Source organism: Drosophila guanche, unplaced genomic scaffold (assembly GCF_900245975.1).
Source record: "Drosophila guanche unplaced genomic scaffold, DGUA_6, whole genome shotgun sequence".
In the NCBI taxonomy this organism is placed as follows: domain Eukaryota; kingdom Metazoa; phylum Arthropoda; class Insecta; order Diptera; family Drosophilidae; genus Drosophila; species Drosophila guanche.
Window position 1 is genome coordinate 5572645 of NW_022995746.1, and position 20938 is coordinate 5593582.

The following is a 20938-nucleotide window of genomic DNA, read 5'->3' on the forward strand; positions in this document are numbered from 1 at the left end:
AATGACAGACACAGAGATTATCAGTAGCAACAGGCTAATTTCCAGAACTAGCCATAAAATGGCTGAATACACAGCACTGAAGCGTTTGGTGTATTTTGGTGCCTTTTATGCACACTGTTCCAGCCGGTACTGCTGCACCGCCCGCGCGCGCTCACATTTCTCTTTCAATTTTTGTAAAAGTCGGTCGCCAATTTAAGGTCCCCAAGTCGGCTTAACACTAGTCTTATCAATGAATTAATACCAAGGAATTCTCAAGTGAAACAACAAGTATGCAGAAATTCAAAATCAAAACGAACCGAACGGAGCTTCGATCTCTGGTGCTCCTCCTTGTCGCTCTCTTCACTGTCTGCGGTTTGGGTAAGTACTTAGCGCAAATATGTATCTATTAAATGGGGTGTTTAGCCCTATGCAAAGCACTTGGAAAGTGCTTAACTTTAGGTTGAATGAACTTTAACTTTTGTTTGTATCACAAATAACTCTCTCACACACACCCACACACGCGAATCGCATAATGAGAGAGAGAGAGAGAGAGGAAGCAACACACCATTGACATTGCCCTTGCCATCACCCTCCCGCAAAGATTTATTCACTCACACATGCAACGACCAAGACCAAAACCGTTTATCTGACACACTTCTCAATTGGAGCAGCTGTTTTGGCACAGTGGGACCAAGATCGAATATCGGTTTCAAATAAAATTAGAAAAGGGAACTTTCAAGAAAATTAAAATACATCTAAAAAATATATAAAAAAATAAAAATCTTTTTTATTATTACTTCTGGGGAATTTCCCTTTTTCTGTGCTTCATCTTTGTTATTCGAATGAGTTCTTAATTCTCTTAATCTCCCCTTCAATTGTTTATCTTCCTACGAGACATTTATGTTATCTTTTGTTTATTTTATTCAAATTGTTTGCTTAAAAACAACAATAAATATCTGAAATAACGACCTTGGCGCGCTATCAGCTCTTCTTATTCTTATCTTAGAAAATTTAGAAATGCATTTTCCTGCATGGGAAATATGCAAACATTTCCCATTTCTTACCTCTTCCCTTTTGTTAGCTCATTCCATTCCTTGCTTGTCTCTGCCTCCATGGCTCCCTAGTGTATTCCACAAAATCGCGTGTGCCACCCACTGTGCGGCGGTGGGGGCCACTTGTTGATGATAACCTCAGCCACATGTTGATTCTGGAATCGAAATTTCTGATCAGCTTGGGTGAAAGTTATACAAGTTCTATCACTAATGACGTGTTCCATTCTCCTTCTTTTATTTTATTTTCTTTTCTTCTACTTCTTCTACATGCTCCCCTGCCATGCTCAGGTGTGGCACAAGCAGCGTTGGTGCCTCCCAACAGCCAACAAATCTTCAAGCTGCAGAATACGGTAAGCCTCAAGGGACTGAGCAACGCAGCAGGCAACGCCGAGGAGACGCGCTACACCTTCGAGACCGAACTGAAGATCAATTCGGTATGGAGCCAAGGCGAGGATCAGCTGCTGGAGGTGTCCTTCAGTGACAGTCGCGTGAGTGCGCCCGGCATGGACCATCAGATTGAGCGTACGATTAGCCAGATACCCGACAGACCCTTCTACATCAGCCTGGTGCAGGGACAGCCGGAACAGGTGTTGGCCCACACGGGTCGGGATCAATCGCTGTTGAACCTGGAGCGTGGCATAGCCTCGCTGCTGCAGCTTCGCTTCGATGGCAGCGAGGAACTCGATGTCTCTGGCCGCTGTCGTGTCGCGTACAATGTGAAATCCTCGACGCGCGTGGAGAAGACCAAGAGCGAGTGTGCTCTGTGGGATCTGCGCGTAAACTATCATCCCGAGGAGGCTCTGGGCGTGTCCCAGCAGTCTCAGGAGCAAGTCAACTACGAGCTGTCCGCTGAGGGTGGCCTGCTGCGTGCCGAGTCCGTGGAGACGCATCGCCTGACGCTGGCCGCCAAGCCAGATGTTGGCAGCACTGTGCAAAGCATTTTGCTGCTCCAACATGCAAACCAGGGCTCAGAGGAGGTGCAGCAGCTGGCTGTGAGTAGCCTGGAGGCGGCCATTGAGAGTCTGTTGGAGTGGTATCGCGTGTTCCAGCTGGAGGCGGATGTGGACAGCAGCATCAGCGAGCTGCAACAGCAAAATGTAAGCTAGGATAAACCCCTCAAAGCTGCCACTTGCTAACGTCTCTTTCTTGTCCATTTTTAGCTGGAAAAACTGCTCGCCCAAGCGGAGGATCAATTGCAGGCCGAAAACGTGGGCAAATCCTCGCTGGCGCTGCTGTACGTTGAGCTGCTGCCGCTGGCACGTCTCACCAAGCAGCCGCAGTTGGAAAAGTTGCTGGAAAACCACGAGAAATTGCTGCCCCAATTGGTGGATCTGCTGGGCGCAGTGCAAACCTTCGATGCGCACAATGCCACCTTCAGTCATTTGTACAGCGATGCGGCGACCAGCACGCAGCACTTGGAGCTGCTGGAAAAGTATTTGCAATCGCTGGCCGTGGCCACGCATCCAGAGCGGCGCATTGTCGAGCATTTGTTTGGTTTGCTGAAGGTGGACGCCCCCAAGAAGCAGTCGGCGTTGAGGGAAAGCATCATCCAAACGCTGGCCACGCTCACGCGACAGAGTGGCTTCGAGGGCAACGACTTGCTGCTGCAGCAGGTGCGCGAATTCCTGCTCGAAGGACTTGGCTCCAAGCAGCCCGCTTTGTACATCCGTGCGCTGCAGAATCTCCAGGATGTGGCCACCATTGAGGCGCTGCTGGAGCAGGCGCAGACACGCCAGGAACCCAATCTATCTGTGGCCGCTTTGCAGGCCTTGAAAGCCTTCCCCCCGCGCAGCTTTAACAGCTCGCATCGCCAGCAGTTTGAGAGCATCTTCTATCAGCGACAGCGACGCTTCGATAGCTCAGCGCGCACCCTGGCCTTGGATGTGCTGCTGGCCATGCGACCCACAGCGGCGCAGCTGGGTCACATTTTGGATTATTTATGCTCCACGGACAGACAGTTTGAGATGAAAACTTATGTGCTGCAGAAGCTGCGCATGCTGGCCGAGATGTGTCCACGTTTTAGGGGAATGTTCAGCTCGGAGTTGGCCAAGCGCTCGAAGGTGAACAACTACCACGTGCTGGGACAAAAGGGTAAGGCAAGGACCACACCCTCTGCTATCATAACTCAAGCAAACCCTTTCCATTTCAGGTCTCACCACTGTGCTCAGTCGGCAGCTGTCGCAGTCGCCTGCGTTCAACGAATCGCTGCTCAGCACCCAGGAGGTGCAGGAGGGCATCCTCAAGCGCGGCTCAGTGGAGTTTCTGCTCAAGGCGGGCCATGCCCAGGCCAGCAGCTTCAAGCTGGGCATCTACACCGCCGGCCTAGGTGCTTTGGTGGGCGATGGCGATGCTAGCGATGAGAATGATCCCATACCCGCTGACGATGCGCTGGACAGCGGCGAAAGCGTCACCGCGGGAATGGAGATCAGCGTGCAGGGCTCGCAGCTGCGTCCGCTGATCTTTTTCACTGGCCAAACCGAGCTCATGGGTCATGTGTGGGGCGGCACGGCCTCGGACTCGACGCCTGCGTATCAGGCCACCACGCTGGCGCAGGATCATGAGCATTACATTGTCCTGGCATCGGGTGCGAGTCTGCATTGGCGGGTGCTTGGCGCTCGCAGCGTGGATCTCAATGGCAAGGTGGAATTCAGCTTGTGGAATCGAAATGCCCAAACGGAAATCCAACAAAAGTGAGTGGGAGGCACATCAAAGAAGTCTTTAAGGATTTTTTAATTCATTTTTGTATCTTGCCTTTTGCAGCACTGGCAGCGCTGTCCTGGGTCACGTGGCTGTGGGCTTCACCTATGCGAAGCTTGTGCAGGATTTCACTTTGCGGCACGAACCAAAACTGAGTCTGCAGGCGGATTTGGACTTTTACAGCGGCATTAAGCTGTGCATGCAACTGCAGCGACCAGAGCAGCTGCTCACGTGAGTGTAACAAGGAAAACTTACCCCTAATTTGGCTTTAATTTGTCTTTTTTCCTACAGACAAACCAGCACTCGTTCGGTCTTCCTGCAGGAGGTGGAGCGTTCGTATGCGAAGCATGTCCACTCCACAATTAACCATCGAACGCCCGGCTGCACCTTTTCCCTCAATCAGAAGAATAATGAAATGTGCAATTTGATATTTAGCGATCATTAAGACTTAAAACTCAAAAACAAAATGAGATTCGAGAGATTTGCTGCCAGAAAGTTAATCAATTTAAACTGAAATGCTATGTAAAAAGCGCTGAGATTAAGACTCGATATAGTTGTAAACATGTAAGAACAAAGACAATATAATTTTCTATGCCAAAAAGTGGTTTTATCAATGGACATAGGGTATAAAAGCTACAAGTGATCCAATGATGTTCCCATTTCCGTTTCATGGTTTCAGATTTTGTTTACCTAATTTGAAGGCAATCCAAAGCTAGAAAGTTTTGAAAATTAGACAATCATGAGGACAATCGCTTAATTAATAGAATTAAATTATAGTTTCAGTGCTGAAACTTTTAGATTTCTAGTAATTTTAAAGAGAATATTAAATTCGGGGAATATGATTTTCGATCATGGACGCACATCGGTATATTTCGGTATTTCCTGAAAATTAGAAGGTATATGTTGGTATATTGCTAAGGGTCTGGTTGGTATATTTCATTAATGCGGTCACACTGGTAACACGGAACGCGGCAAAAACGACGAAATTTCATGAAATAAATAATTGCGAAATCATCAATAAAAGTCAAAGTGGTTTTGGCAACAAACGTGAGCAGAGGTAAACACAGTCGGGGTAAAATGCAGTTTTCGGGAATATCCGCATGAAATTAGGCCAACAAATGTCGCCTTCTAATGCTCTGTTGCTCTCGGAGGCCCGTCTCCCCACACTCATACACACACAGACGCACACACAAGCGCACACTTGTGGGCGCTCTGACACAGACTCAGAAATACCAATGCATAGATAAACGTAAAAGATTTGTCGCGCTGTGAACACGAAAATAAACATATATTGTGCGAGTGCTTATGGCTTAAATTGTTTGTGTGAACAACTATAAAAAATGCGCTAACAGAAAGCCTAACTGAAGTGTTAAACCATATAACAATTGAATCTTTTCGTGGTAATTTGTCTTTCCTTTTTCGGCAATCACACACGAACGCACACAAACGCACGCAAATGTTCACAATTGGGAGAGGACAGTGTGGGAAAGAGAGCAAAGCAAAGCAAAGCAAGTGAGCGAAGCTGAGAGAACATAAATCCTCGGATTTGTTGTTGCCTCAAAGAAGGAGAAAAACCACGTGTGGAGGACGTGTTCCGCTAAAATATTTATGTCTAAAATGCAGCTGCTATTGTGCAACGATCTTCAATAAGACGCGTTTGTTTGCCACACTTCGAAAGATGTTAGAAAAATAGCATCTTAACATAAATTAGCCGGCAAAATTAGCATTTGTATTTTATCAATATCGCACCCGCACACATACAATTGTACATATGTAGATATGACAGATATGGTGCGAAGAGATTGCTGATCACCTTACTCTCCCGCTCTCACTGAACGGGAACTAGTTCCGCAATCAAATTACGTGACCGATTTACAAGTGTTCTTGATTAGTATAAAAAACATATTTTATGATAAATATTTTGATGCATTCGCTCAATAGCTGTTCTAGGTTGTGTCACGTCGTGACATACCAAATTTAACAAAAGACCTTATTAGTTCTGTCATTACAAATTAAAAATGAAAAATTCAAAATTGTATATTCGTGAACGGCTTTTGTGAACCATTTGACGCATCTCTGTCTGTCTTGCGTCTCACTCACAGACACTTGCGCACACTCTGGCTGGCTTGGCGCTCGCGCTCTCTTTCTCTAGCTGTCCCCAGTGGCTCCCCACACTCTGGTAACGGTATCACGCGCTCTGGACCCAACGTCATCCATCGCTGGCGCTCATTCGAATTTTAAAGCTCGGCAGTGTAAGGTGTTCCCGTCGTCGCAGCAGTCAACACTTGTTCCGTACGAACACACTCCCAACTAACGTCACTCGCTCTCACACACCCACACTTGTGCAAAAGGCCAAAGAGCAGTCAACAGTCAGTGTTAAAAACGCCCCCACCACTGCCCCTGCAAGGTGCTTTGGTACCCGCCTGCCCCCGGCAGCACTTGAGCATAAATTCTTTTGCTTTTCCCTTTTCCTTTAGAATTTAACTGTGAAAGTGAAAACGTGACAGTACGAAGAACATAACGAACGAACGAGGCAAGCAAAACAAAAAACCCGCTTGTGTGTGTAAAAATAAAAAGACGGAAAACAGAAACGCAGCAGAACACAAGAGAGAGAAAGGAAAAAAAAAGATAAAAATAATCAACGAACGAAGGGACAAGGTAGCCCTCAGGCGAAAACAAGGAGAACAACAAAAAACACAAAAAACAACATCGAAAATTGACAGGTAAGGGAAGCAACACCAAAAGTCTCCTCTTTTCAGCCACATATTTCTCCCTCTCTCTCACCCAAACATCTCCCACTCTCAATGGTTCTATCTTGTTTCCATAACCACTCCCTGTGGCTGTTCTCCCTCTTTGCCTTTGCGCTGGGCATGAAATTGATATTTCGTTGCATTTTTTGTTATACCCTATATGGAGGGACGGCAGTATGACGACTATGAGGAGATGTTTGGAAGGATTTCCGAACCTTAAAAAAAAATGAAAGAAAAACTACTTTTACTGGGCTAACATTATTATCTGTCTTTCTGTTTAAATGGGTAAAAGTGCAGGGGTATCAATAGTTTCCATGGCCTCTCTCTCTCTCGTTTTTGGTTTCTTTTCTTATCTTTGAGTGCTGTGCTTCTTGCCTCTTCCATGATTCACTTGTTCTTCGATGCGCTAACCCTATTACTTTGATAATAATTTGTATGCCAATCATTGGGCTAAAGGTTCAAGCAGTTAGAACGATGAATAATTTAAATGAATCACAGTTCTAAACATAATTTCCAGGAACCTTTTTAGTTTCTCTTGCGGGTTTCTTTTTGAACTCTTCCGTATTCTCTTTTTCTTAATACATAACGTAACTGATTAGATAGAATACTTTCAGTCTGTTCGGTTCCAAACCTTGCACAATTTATGACGGCCATAAAATGATGTTTTCAGAGTAGATAATGAAAGTGGAATGAAGGGTTTGGGCTGGCAGGTTTAACCCTTGATGAAAGGGAAGATGTTTCCTTACTTATGAGATTTGTTTTGGTTATGTTAAATTATGAAAGGTCTATTTGTCTTGAACATATTATATTTCTTTATTATTTTACTGGTAAAATGTTCTATGCTTTCCAGGAATGCTTGTATAGATATCTATTTTATTGATGTTTCGTCGGGTTCCTCTGACTCATTTTTAGATACAACTTGGGGTTTTTTTTGTAAGGCATTCAATCAGTTTGGATGATCGTTATGATTTTCCAACTGAGTCACAATCATTATGATGTTACAATTTGAATTAAGGCTTTCCGCTCTATAAATTCTACCTTTCCTTACTCTAAAACTTTGCTGTTAGGCTTTAGCTAGAACCCAAAAATAAAACATTTGCCAAACACACACAAAAATTCACAAATTCAATTTCTGCGCTGGTTTTATCTTATCTGAGAGATTTCCCTGGGGACGACCCAATTAAATAAACGGATATTGGACATGAATACAACGTACGAATATACGTATTATTTTTGTTTTATCATTAATACGCTTTGACGATTGGCAATGGACAAATTGTATCTGTCTGTCTGTCACCAGGGACCCAGCAAATCGTTCGCTCACGTGAGTCAATCGAGCCAGTCGAGAAGTTATGCAAAACGACTTTTCAAATCGGTTATGCTTTCAAAGAAACAAAAACAACAAAAACAACAACAACAAAAAGCAAAACACCACCCAGTCGTGCAGCAAAAGCAAAACTTTAGCAATTACAAATCCGGCAAAAATATATAAAAAAAGAGGGGAAAAAAAAGATAAGAAAAGTACCGAGAATCGGGCAACGGAATCAATCGATTTCAATTTCAATCGAGTCAACGTGTCGCCTGGCATTCAGACTGAGTCTAAGTAACACATTCAATCCATCTACGAGTAACACATTCAATCCATCCACAAGTGCATATCTTTATCCATTTGCAATATTCAGAGATTCTGATTTGTGTACGTGACTGCCTGCCTAGGCGATGACAACAACGTGATTTATGCGATGATTCATTTGCGATTATGGATTATGGATTATGGATTGGATGCAAATGCAACACACAATTCAATGTCTGAGGCACATAGAAGTGCGAGGAGGGGGAGGTTCATTCAACTTTTTCTGAGGAACAGGATCCACCAGCCATTGCCTGGTGACCCCAATTTTTGTTGTTGTTTTCAGCAAAATCAATAATTTTCGGTTCATTTGTGCTTCTGTTTATATTTATGGCCTGCCTCTGACACGCTTTGTGGCCACCACAATGTTGCACCAAAAAAACTCTGCATTTATTTTGGTTAATGTTAAATGACCAGAAAATTAATTTGTTTCTGCAACTGCTGTTGGCTTACAATGTTACAATTTTAGTGGATGTGTACTTGTAATTGCTATAACTTTGGTGGGTATTGGGCATTAAACAATTTAATTTGTATTGAAATATATGAGAATATGTGTAGATAGTCTTGTCGTGGGTGTCTGAGCACTTTTATTTGGAAATGAGCTACCCAATACGATTATTATATAATTTTTAAAGGTGTCTTAACCATTTTTTAGATTGAAATTTACCATTTGGGGTCCCTCCGAGAACAGAGAATCATAAAGAACTGGATGAATAAATCTTTAAAAGATCTTTTCTATCATTTCTTCGTTGAATCTGAAAGAGTATTCCAAAGTTTTCATGCTCTGTAATATAATAATAAAAGCAAAGAACATGTGTACCAAGTTGATGCATTGATCTGCAAGTTCTCTAATTGACTGGCTGTTCTTACTCTTGGTTACGTTATGGATATGTCTTCAGTAGGTATTCCCCGTAACCGTTTATTGGAGACGATCACATGATGGCCCTATGCCCAGATACCAGGAAAAAACTTCACACATTTGGCCGCTGTCTGTTCGCCGTTTGCCTTTATTGCAGGCTGAAATTCAAAACCCACACATACACTTGACCCGCGTCGTAAATCCTAATCAAATTTATTAAATCAAGTACTATCCCGAGCGATGTGTGTTAATGACAGAACAGAGAAGCGAAACGAAACAAACAACAAACGCCCACAAACAAGCATACAAAATAAAGACCAAAATAAAACTGAAACGACTGAAAGCAATTTGAGCGATATGAATGTGTTTCACCATACAGAAATCCTCTATATAGAGAGCAGATATAGCTACAGCTACAACTACAGCTGCAGCATATGCCCCGGCGAGATATCAAACAATCAATTTGTGTGTTCTGTTCTGTCTGTGGCATTAATTTGTGCAAGTAATTTCAGAAGGGGAGGAGCGGCTTTGGGCTTCCCTTCACAGCTGCAACAAACAAAAAATATTAGATATACATGTGTACATATCTATCTATCGTTATACTATATTGTGTGGCATATCTATAGCTTATAGCTACATATATCTTGCTGTTAATGAATAAATTCTAATAACTGAGGGGTAAATATTTGTTACACTTCCCCGTGATTAAATAACCCTGACTGCCTCCGGGCTGTAAACGTTATCCGTGCTTGGATACGTGGGCCGGATAAGTTGTAAATCAGCGACCAGATCTGGTTATGTCGTTATCAGTGTCATTTATTCGGTAGGAAGCGTTGTAAATGTACGTAAATCATATTATTAGATACCTTTGTTATGTGTTTCTAAGGAAAACAATCAGAAAAAGCAAATATGATTGGTATTTTCTGTGAATATCTTATGGTTTGATGTTTGTTTTTTAATCCTTTGCTATCCGAGAGCCAGGGATAAGTATAAAACCTGCTTCTTTACACTTAAATGATACTTATAGAATATCCCTGACATTCTGTTCAGACGGATAACTTAAATACACCATGAAATCACACACCAGATGCTATTTTTACTTATCCGCTGTTATCCAAGCACTTACTATGAGTGGAATAATACAAAGCCCAGCTTCAGATCCCATGAGAATCTATTTTGAATTACTCTTATCCGCTGTTATGCATGTGGGTGTACACTTTAGTGCACTGATAGCCACTAGAGTGCACTGTCCACTGCCATTTATCCGGTTGCGACACCCCCAAACGCAGTCTCGAGAGCGTCTCCGTCGTTGCTGTTGTCGCCGTTGTCACTCTTCATTGAAGATAAGTTCAATTCGCATAATGCCGTTGCTGTTGAATAAAAAACATCCGGCACACAGCACAAAGCCAGGCCTGCCCCCAGCCTCAGCCTTTGTATCGGAATATCCGCGAGAGATTCGGAGAGGCTCGAGGCAAACCGGCAGAGCAACCAGCTTTTGGCTCGACAATGGCCCAGGCCCGGTAGTTATTGCTTATTGTATTTAGCATACAGGCAGGCAGGGCCCAGGCTTTTATTTTATTATACTACATATTTGAATAAAGGGAATTACGCACACAGACATGGGAGCAACAACAACAACAAAAAGGTCCAGACGCCCGCCAGGTTCAGCGCCAATGCGCTGTGAACTGCCTTCTGCCTTCTGTTCCTCCTGCCGTTTAATTGAATTGAAAACTGAACCCCAAACCGAAGCAAAGCAAAGCAAAGAGCTCCAAAAGAAACGAAACGAAAATATTCCAGTGGAAGAGAAGCCATCAACGGAATTCGAGTTGTACGATTTGCGAACAAAATTCTTGGGCCACGCCACCACCACCGCCTCCGCCGATTCTCAGTCTTTTGTTATAATACCTGGCAATCCTAGAGTGCAGAGAGTGGGGTATATTGGACGCGTGGAAAAGTCCCAGACAATATTTTTTTGAGGCTGATTTCGATAGGATTGTTGGCTCCGCTATTAGCCATTGGCTATTTTCTACAACCAAAATGAAAACAGCCCCCGACGTGGCTAAATCTCCAAGTCCGCCAGTGAGACTCTGAGAGTGCTGCATATATTAGAGGGTACTCCCACTGTCGACACTCCCTCCCACTACACAGTAGTGTTATTCTGTTGTCTTTGGTTCTCTTTTTGCTGGTTCCTCCCATTTTTTTTTCCTTTCTTTTTGTTTCGCTTGCATATTTTCATGCCCGTTGTTTATTTTCCCTTGGGAGGGGGGCTAATTTGAAGCGCTTTCGATTGTCGAGTGATTCAATTATTCGCATTTTTTCTGCCCTACCGTTCTGCTGCTAATAATTCAATTTAATGCTGCGTGGGCAGAGGTCGGCACAGATTTGTTTTAATTAATATTCTTTTCGTTATATTTCTCTAGGGGCTGGCTGGACAGTTGTTGATGCAAATTCCACTGCCTCCGGAAGTGTCACTCATGGCCACTAATTATGCAAACTGCTGATGCTGATGCTGCTTCTGCTTTGCTTTCGTTTCAATTGCAGAATTCTGTTCAATTCCCACGATGGGGCCAGTAGGCAGAGGCAGTTGCCAATTAGATGCATTATTTATGGGGCCATGAAAACCGTTTTACTGTTTTCAATTTGTTCTAGCTTAGTGCCTGATTCCACCTCCCTGCAGGCGGTCTTTGAAATAGTTGGAATAATGGTTTTTGGGTTCTCTTGGATGAAATTACTTAGATTAGGGCCTTTCGTACTTTGTTTCCTACTCGTACAGGCAGAGATAAAAGATTTATAGTTATCCCTTAGAATTTCGATGCCTGGATAGGGTCTATACAAATGTTTAGATGAAACACTTGTTATCCCTGCGTTTAAATGTTTAAATGAATATTTTAAGTCCATAAACTGGTTGTTCACTCTTATCCCTGCCTATCCGCTTGCCACAACCACATCGGATAAGTGTTACAAACAAAGAAAAATAATGTACTTTATGAAATATTCCATTACTGAATATTTTTCATTCTCGCAACTGACGCAAAACTCGAACAAAGAGTCTGAGTCTTGGCCGTTTCTCTTTTTTTTTGCATGTCTATGAAATTAGCAAGAGTCTGTCGACCCACGCACCTCATATGGGGGGAACGTGATCGCACAATAAGAGGGCGGAATTAAGCAGTTAAAAAAATTAACAAAAAAATACACACACACACACACCCATTCCCGAGAAATGAACTCTGAAAAAAAAGGTAAATAAAACTCGTGGATAACCCAAAATGGTATTGTATAATAGTAAGCGGCGAGAGAGATAGAGCGAGAGAGAGAGAGCGAGAGAGAGATACCGAATTACACAGAGCAGCGCAGAGCAGAGAGCCCCGAAGCCCGCTTGCATTGCACGCCAATTGAACATGCTATAAATATTTAGAAACAAGCCTCCTCCTCCTCCTCCTCCACCCCTCCCCATTGTTTACAACAAAACAAAGATAATGTAAGCGAAAAAAAAGCGCCGATAAAGCGAATCCAACGCGAAAAGCACGTGACGCTGAAAACCAAAAAACCGAACGCCGAAACCCGAAACCCGATTCGAGCCGCGCTCTCAGCTGGCTGGGCTGCCTACCTACCGATCGGTTCGGTTCGGTTCGGTTTGGCTCTGGCTTTGGCTTTGGCTTGGGTATATCCAATATCATTTCGTTGGGGTTCACTGGAATGCCGAAAACAAGTGTACGGACAATCACACAGCCCCGCACACAAGTATTTCTGTGCCTGAGTCACGCGGCGGATGGCAGAGTTTTGTGCGAAAATATTGCCATATACATATGTATATAAAATAAATAACAAATTCATTTATGATGCCAATGATGATGGCATCGAACCGGTTACTTGAGATATTGAGAGTAGATTCTAGAATGCATAGCAAAATGATATCCATCGGAGGCAATCGTTCAATCAGAGATGGAGTTCTCTCCACTCTCCACTCTCATTCCCACAAACCAATGCCAGGCAACTATTTTTAGTAGTAGCAGCTCCCTGTCTCTGGCTCGTGACACAGTCCCCTTTTTCCACCATCCTCCATGTTGATGTTATCAAAGAAATGACTGCCAAAAAAATACTCAAAGCTTCGCCTCAAAATCAAAATAAATTCTATGCCTTGGTCGTTATCAGCTCACATTTTGTATTCTTGTTAATGCTACTGCTGCCCGTCCGTATCTTATCAGCATAAATATTGTGTGCTGTGTATTATGCATATTTTATGCCGTCAACGCGTGTTCGAAAATCACACAACATTTATGTCGCACGGCTAAACAATTACATTGATTTTTATCGTTCACGGTTGCCGGGGTTTGTGTGATTTTATTGCAGGAGTACTTTGGGGGAATTTTTAGAAATATATTATCCAAAGTGCTATAAAAGTCCGCTCCACGCACTCGGATTGATTTATGCATCGAGTTGGGTTATCCGAAGAGTCCTAGAAGTTTCAACGATTTCTACAGATACTCATCTTTATTTTTGATTTGTTTTTGGGAATATTTCTTGCCAATCTTTTAGCAATTTAAATGCCCGCTTCCCGCTTATCGTTGCTACATTTTCAAGGATTATGTACCTAGATTAACGTTTCTATTATCAATTTTAAAGCGAACACAACATCATTTCAAAGCTAACTCTAAAGCTATTTATGCCCCAAAAGCTTATGGATAAACACACATTTTGTTTACGCTAAATGTGGCCTCTCTCCCTGGGTGTTGCAACCACAGAATGCTTTTTACATAACAAATGTTTGGTCAACGCCACCCGCTGTGTTGCTTCTTTCTGTGGCCCTGCCCCCAAAGGGATTGGACAGCAGACCTGGCGCCAGTCTATATTATTTTTTTTTGTACACTACTTTTGCCTTATATAACACAGAGAGTTTTGTTTTGTTTTGTTTTGTTTTTTGCTGTAGAAACAATATGGGGGAAATGTCAATTAAATTGTCCATGCAATTAGCCATAATTTGAGTGCAACTGCCGAGCTGTCTCTCCCAGCTGAATGTCTCAATAAAAGTTTCATTGGCCAGGCAAATGGCTCTCCACTTTGCCTTGATGGACACCCAAAAGAGAACACATTTTACATGCACATTAAGTGTCGTCGTCGAATAGTTGCAAATTACCCACAAAATGTATACAATTTAAGTATTTTTTGGTGAATTATTGCCTGCCCATATGGCCCATATGGCGGAGCATCGAATGTCGCGCGCAATTAAGTAATTATTTTCGTGTGTTTTATGGTTATTTGAGAGGTCAAAGCAAACACGATACACTTTCCAACAACGCCTTTCTTTGGTAAGCACAACTTTTCAAGCATTTTCAAGCAAGGGAAAAGCGTTGCAAAAAGCGAAGACCTTGCCCATGCCGTATGGCTGCTGATACGTTAAAGTAAACATTGTAGCTCCCCAAAATATTCTTTCTGATGATTCACTTTTTGCTCCATCCAGCAACATTCTCTTCCTCCAACCGACAAAGCCCAAACGCTGCACTTTTTCCTCCACACAAGTTTTTTCCGCCCATTTTTCCACGTTGCATTGCAATTTTCTGGGCTGCATTGCGAACTTTTGTGCCAGCAAAGTGCCGAGGGAAAATAAGAAGCAAGAAAAATATGTTGAAAATGCGCGGCGGCGGCTTACATAACACACATTTGGTCGAAGTTTGGGGGCCCGCCCGTCCTCGCTTGGGGAGTTTTCGGCTCAGTTGGGTACATGGTATAGGGGAGAGGCCTGGAGGCCAAGTGGCTCCCGGTTACGTCGTTTGCCTTTTGTTTCGCCTGCAATTGAGTGACGCCTCGTCATGAGCGAGGGCTGTCTGTGCGGTAATCAAATGTGGACGCAGGTAATCGCGAATCTCACTATATTTATGGAGTTGTAGTTGTTCCGGGTTGCTTAAGGAGATGGTTATAACTGGGAAATCGTTTATAAATAGCTTAGGAGGTGAGAAAACCATATAAAAGCGTGCCCACCGCTGATCTACAACGACTTTTAGGGTCTACTGGCGGCTTCTTCGACTGATTTAGGTCTCTGGGCCATGTATCTATCGGCTCAAGAAGCGTGGAACTTCTTTGAAATGTTCCTCACCATTCCTCGTCACCATTTCGATTTTTCCTATGGAATGTCTTCCTCCGAAAGAGTTTTTACCTCTCATTATTTGATCTATGAAAAAATGAGAAAAGTTCCTGAAGAATTCGAATTATTCTTACATTTTTAAACATATTTTGAATACTGATATTCTCTGCTCCTCTCATCGCTCTCATCTCTATACACATCTGCAGTCCACTTTCTATCATTTGACAGCATTCTAAGGCCTTGTCTGCCATATTTTTCAACTACCTCTCGTGGCCTTTTCTTTGTCATTTGGCTGCAGTTGGTTTTTCCTTCTGTCTAGGCCAGGGACCCGGACCCCGGACCCCGGACAAGCCAAGGCAACGAAGGAGACCCAAAGACGCGGCCAAATGGCCATATAAATATCTGTAAGCCTGCCGCCAGCTCAGGGCAAACATTTCACGTGCTATTGCCTGCAGCTGCTGCCACAGCAGCTCTTACATGTAATGATTATGAAATAAAAATGCTGCTGCTGTTTGCAGTTTAAGGTTTTTTTTCTTACATTTTTCCTATAGGTTCAATGACCCACAAGTCGAGCATGAGAGCTGCTGCTGCTGCTGCTGTGGCAAGTGCATTGTACAGGTTTTTCCTTGTGTGTTGCCAAAAAAAAAACAAAAAAAAAAACGAAACACAACAGAAATACTGAGTAAAAAATGGCATGGAAAATGCACTTCGCCTGTGGCGACGTTGGAGATACACTTTCGTGTTACGTTTGGGATTGCAGCTTGGATTTTCGTTTGAATTTTCACACAATAAACCCAGGCTTAGGCAGGCCGTAAAGCCCAACAAAGTACTAAGGCCGCGTTGCCTGTGCTTAGGGTACACACAAAACTAAGGCCCATAAAAAGGCCTTGCGTGTCCATGAGCGCCGGAGTCGAGCGCCGAGTCGCTGCTGCGGCTGGCATTTTCAGCCGTCACGAAGTCTGCCGCCAAAAACAGCAGCAAGCAGCAGCAGGCAGCAGCAGAGAGCAGCAGAGAGCAGAGACAACAACACATTAAAACGGGTGGCACGTTGGGGAGGAAGAGACACTGGAAATCAGGTCAACAGCTTCGGGCCCTGTTTTAATTGTTGCCTGTTGCCCGCGTGGCTGCGCAAGTGTCGCTGAGAAGTGGCTGTCCTTGCGCCACAAAAACTGCAAGTTGATTTCCTTGCCAATCAATTCTCACCTAAGGCAGAGCTCCAGACCAGCTCCTGCTGCCACGTCCTCTGCTTGCCCTCTGTGCCCTGCTGCTCCAGTGTCTCCATCACCATCTCCCCTGTGCACATGCGTGTGAGTGAGGCGTTTCTTTATTCATTCATTGATTTAGGAGCTACCACCCCACCGGCACACACCCCCGGATACCAGTTTCCACAACGCAATTTTAGCTTTGCCCTCTGCCAGTTTTCTGACTGTTTTTTTTTATCGAATTTAAGAAGAAAGTTTTAGATAATTGTGTACTTGCACAAAATAATATTCATTTATTTAATTTTCCTGCTCCTATTGCTCCAAGATATATTTACTCAGACGCACAAGCGAACATAGCAAAAGAGAATGCACAAGAATGCATACAAAAAATACCCAAAAATGCTTCGACTTGAGCGTGCCCATCGCTCATTTGTTCTTTTGTAAACACTTTTTCCTTAAGAGTATTCCCCACTTCGATGCTTCGATTGTTGTCGTGTTCTGTTGCTGACGCAAAATGTCCTGTCACACCCACTCACATTCACTCAAACATTCATTCACTTGCGTAGCTGGCAGACACAGACACACCCACACCCACACACAATGAGTTTTGTGTTGTCCCACATTCTGCGATGTCGATGCCGTTGCCCGTCCTTTGCTCTAAGGGTATACCAACAGAGCCAGGCAGTGGCATAATTTCCACCCAGTTCCCGCACCACGCCAAACCGATTTGACACAGTTTTCAAAACGAATGTAGGAACATCTCCGCGGGGCTTAAGAGCGGAAATTCTAAGGGATAAAAACTAAGCAAAAGGAGCGCTGTCATTGCACATTGCACATTGCACTCGTGTCGCACTCAAGGATAAGGAAAGCCAACAGCTGCTTGGCCCAGTTTCGCATGTTCGCATTTGAGACGCACTCGAGGCGTGGCCTAAACCGATTTCCACCCACTCAAATCGCATGCAAAGGGGGGAACTGGGCGGTAACCCTCAAGGGAGGTGGGCACACATGTAATGTACCTAACAGGTGACCCACTTACTTCACAAAATGTCACTTGTTTTGGGCACTGTAATTAATTTTTAAGGACATTCACATTCACACTTGACAGTCATGAGTTTTCATAACTATTTGCGGTTTGAGGTTTGAGGTGGGTTTTTGGGCGAAAAGTTGCAGAAAGAAATTTCTTTAAAGAGAATTTTGTGCTTTGTTTTCAAGCCTTTTGTGGAGAGTCTTTGCTGGCTAACAAATAATTGTTGGGAATTTTCAGGAATTTTCAGTACTAGTTCCAAGGGAATTTAATTCATTTTTTTGCACACTCAACTACATTTAAGTTCGAATAAGAAATATTTCCGATTTCATGAGGATTACTTTTCGTTCACTTGATTCTATTATAATCCATCATGATCCCTCCCGTCTGCTTATCGAACTGACGAACTTTTGTGTGACTGCCTGAAGCATGAGCAGAAAAATCTCCCCAAACTTGTTGCTGGTGCAAAATTACTTGGAAGCCTCAAAAGTTTTCCTTAAATTGCAGCAAGCATTACGTACATTTTGTGGCATGTCTCTTTGGGTGTCTGTCAATTGTCCGCGGCGATTAACCCATTGTGCCGAATGATTAGCACCCAAAGAAATGCTTAACACCTGTTTGGCATGATTTAAATGCTTATTCAGCGTAAAACGAGCTATTTTGGTGCCTCTAATTGAGTTCTTTTTGTGTCTCTCTGCGTTGCGTTGGGGCTACGCCATATATAAACTGCTTTAAAGGCGAATCGAAAGAGAAACGAGAGGAGGTTGCCATTTTGGAAGTTAAAAAAAAACAACTTTTATGCGCTCAAATCTGCTTCGGAGAGTTCTTTAAAGTTAGCAAAGAATTCAGTGGAATTTCTTCCAAGTATCATCGAGCCATTATTATCGCTCAAGCACTATAAACTTTGGCAACTTTTGGTTCCACTTTACCTCCCATTCATGTCATCTTATCTGTGACATTTTGTCGCTTTTCGCAGCTTTTCTTGGTTGACATTTCGCGACACGGCGACATGACATCGTGTCAGACCATTTGCATAAACGTTTTAATTAGCAGCCGCCGGACACTCGAGGAGAGTTAATCGATTCATGGCGCAACATTTCTGTACCCTGGCTGGCCGCTCAATCATAGTCCACAGCCCACAGTCCCGGGGCTTAGTTTTGTGTGGAGTTTAGTCATTGTGAACTGTCCAATTGAATTCAATTGAGTTGCGCTCCGTTTGATTTCATTAGCTTAAATTGGGTGTATTATAAAAAACATTTAGATAATTCGATTCGAGTGGAAGCCAGCGGCTAATACACATTCTCATATGTAAGCTTGCAGGCACCTTGAAAAAAAAACTAGAAAACTACTCGTAGCATAATATTGACATACATATGAGACTTGCACATCAACACCAATCGAAACGAAGCGAAGCAAGTTCTCAATTGAAATTCGCTGTAATGCAAAATGGCAACTGTTTGGACAAACTTAATGAGAGGCTTAAGTGGTTTCACATTTTATTCGCGGAATAGTGTCAGTGCCTTTGGAGTTCTCCGTTTGCCGGCTTATTATGTGTTTACAGATAAGAAGGGATGGGATTTATGGGATGAAATACTTTTGTTAACGATAGAGGCGCACTTTGGTGACCCCGATGCGAAGGATGTTTGAACAAAAAGTAACTTTAGTTGTTTGCTGATGGACAGTTTTAAAGTTAGCATCCAGAAACAGCAGATTTACAGTTGAATGGTGACCCCAACAATCACATGATAATGCAATGGTGACCCCAACAAACGTTTATGCATGAAATGGTGATCCAAAATGAGATTTAAACTAAAGAAAATATTGTAAAAGCTCATCTGGGCCACTTTTTGTTTGTATTTTGACTGTGACATCTCCAGACATTACGCAAGCAACGTTCCATATTAATTAGAAGTCGTTTCGAGTACTCGCTACTCGCACTACACACATATTCCTATCTGCTTAGCATGGCAAAGTTCCCTCCTGAACCGCCTTGGGTACACACACAAACACACAACCTGTCGTCTAGCCTCAAAACTAAAGTGACGGCAGCTTGTCGTTTGGCTGCGACACCTTCTATCGGACATCGGAAATCAAGCAAACGCAGCGATCTATCAGCCATGTATGTCTCCCTTGGCAGAACCAGCACCAGCCACAGGCAGCCCCTCCTCATTACCCCGATTACCCTTAGTCCATCAGTCAGTCAAAGAGTAGCCGCCGGCACTTGACGCGGGGGGGGAAATCATTAAGAGTGTCAAATAAAAATGACAAAAATATAAAATAAAAACAAATAATATGGCAGAGGTGTTGGTTGCGTGTTTTTGTTTATATTTCACCTTACTTCTTCTCAGTTTTGCTCTGCTGTTGTTTATTTTTTAATGCGTTTGCCTCAGCATTTCATTAGAAATTTGCAATTCAATTTTCTATTTTCCTGGGGAAAACATTTCCAAGTAAATTGCCAGCCCTCGAGTGCAGGTTTTGGGGGTAATTGAGACCGCCCTAAATTTTGTTTTTATCACAGAAATAAGTAGGAGACTTGAGCATAACTAGCCAGGGCCGCAGGTGGGCATATTAAGTATACGCAACGTTTGTCTACGTTGATTGGCTTTAAGCTGTTGAAGTGAATGGAAAGATTATACGGATTTAATGCACTTGAGGGTGAATTTATTTTAATTTATTACAACGCTTTTCTAGGGTAGTTTTTATATTTATTTAAGCAGAACGACGGCATGGAGAGGGAAAGATAATACTAGAAAATATTATTTCGATCAAATTTCCATTTATATTAGGAGCCAAAGATTGTTAAGATTGTTTTATGGTATTTTATTTTGCTTTGATTTTTATATTCTCTTTTAAGAATTTCATTCTGTTATCTTCCTAATTAGTTCGTACTTATTTAGCATCTCCGTTTATTAATTATATTTTGTTATTCAGTCATCTTCTTTTTTAGCCATATCTTTCAGCTCTTATCTGATTTATCTCAATCGAAATTTACCAAAATGTTTCATACAAAATCACATGAAATTGTTTATTTAAATAAATTGCTTACCAAGTTCGTAGTATATTATAAGTGAGTAGCGAATGTTTATGGCAAAATGAAATATTTGTGCCGGTTTTTCTCAATTCTCATGCTCAGTATTTTTGTTTGGTTTAATTAGAAATCAAACCGGCTGCTGCTGCTGCTGCTGCAAAATCAAATTGCCACTCGTACATTTTATGTACAAAATATGTATACATATGTATCGACATATATATATTATAAATCTGACCAGTTGGCTTTTTTTTTATGGCTGGCCCCGCAATTAATGCCGGTCCAAGTATTTTATGGGCCAGTGGCGCCTTTCGCATTATTCTACAATCAACATTTTGTGGATGGATCCATGTCATTGAACCGATTACGATTTTTGGATGTCCATTCGGCAAGGATTTCCCTCCACAAATGCTATCTTGATGTTGATTGACTGCCAGGCTTAATTGTTTATGCAATTGGAAAACAATCGAATTGAAATAATAAATAAATTTTCACGCTTTCTTTTGCAGACTTGGAAGCAGCACGCCTACACACCTTCGATTCGATTATTGTATCTATAACACAGCTATGCTCTCGCTGTATTTGTCCTAAATCGTTCATTATAATGAATTCTGCGCGGCATCATCGTATTGGAGTAT

General features: G+C 42.8%; 2 protein-coding genes across 2 annotated transcripts in view; both read left to right on the forward strand.

Moving 5' to 3' along the window:
* The first annotated feature begins 144 nt into the window (after positions 1-144).
* Positions 145-4331, forward strand: LOC117581791 (microsomal triglyceride transfer protein). The gene is made up of 6 exons (XM_034269222.1): positions 145-357; positions 1320-2128; positions 2192-3122; positions 3181-3721; positions 3792-3959; positions 4020-4331. The coding sequence occupies exons 1-6, from the start codon at positions 270-272 to the stop codon at positions 4171-4173; spliced, it is 2691 nt and encodes an 896-aa protein (XP_034125113.1). The 5' UTR covers positions 145-269; the 3' UTR covers positions 4174-4331.
* Positions 4332-6439: 2108 nt separating this feature from the next.
* The window catches only part of LOC117581793 (GTPase-activating protein skywalker), a 40886-nt gene continuing 26387 nt past the window's right edge, over positions 6440-20938 (forward strand). Inside the window, exons 1-2 of the mRNA XM_034269226.1 lie at positions 6440-6451; positions 15949-15955. The gene's annotated coding sequence lies outside the window, so the exon portion shown is untranslated. The remainder of the gene's footprint in view (positions 6452-15948; positions 15956-20938) is intronic.

Excerpts from the sequence above, each read along its gene's own strand:
- LOC117581791 (XM_034269222.1), top strand. The coding sequence starts at position 270 with ATGCAGAAATTCAAAATCAAAACGAACCGAACGGAGCTTCGATCTCTG. Across the intron at positions 358-1,319 it reads CTTCACTGTCTGCGGTTTGG|GTGTGGCACAAGCAGCGTTG; the intron begins GTAAGTACTTAG and ends TGCCATGCTCAG. Across the intron at positions 3,960-4,019 it reads CGACCAGAGCAGCTGCTCAC|ACAAACCAGCACTCGTTCGG; the intron begins GTGAGTGTAACA and ends TTTTTCCTACAG.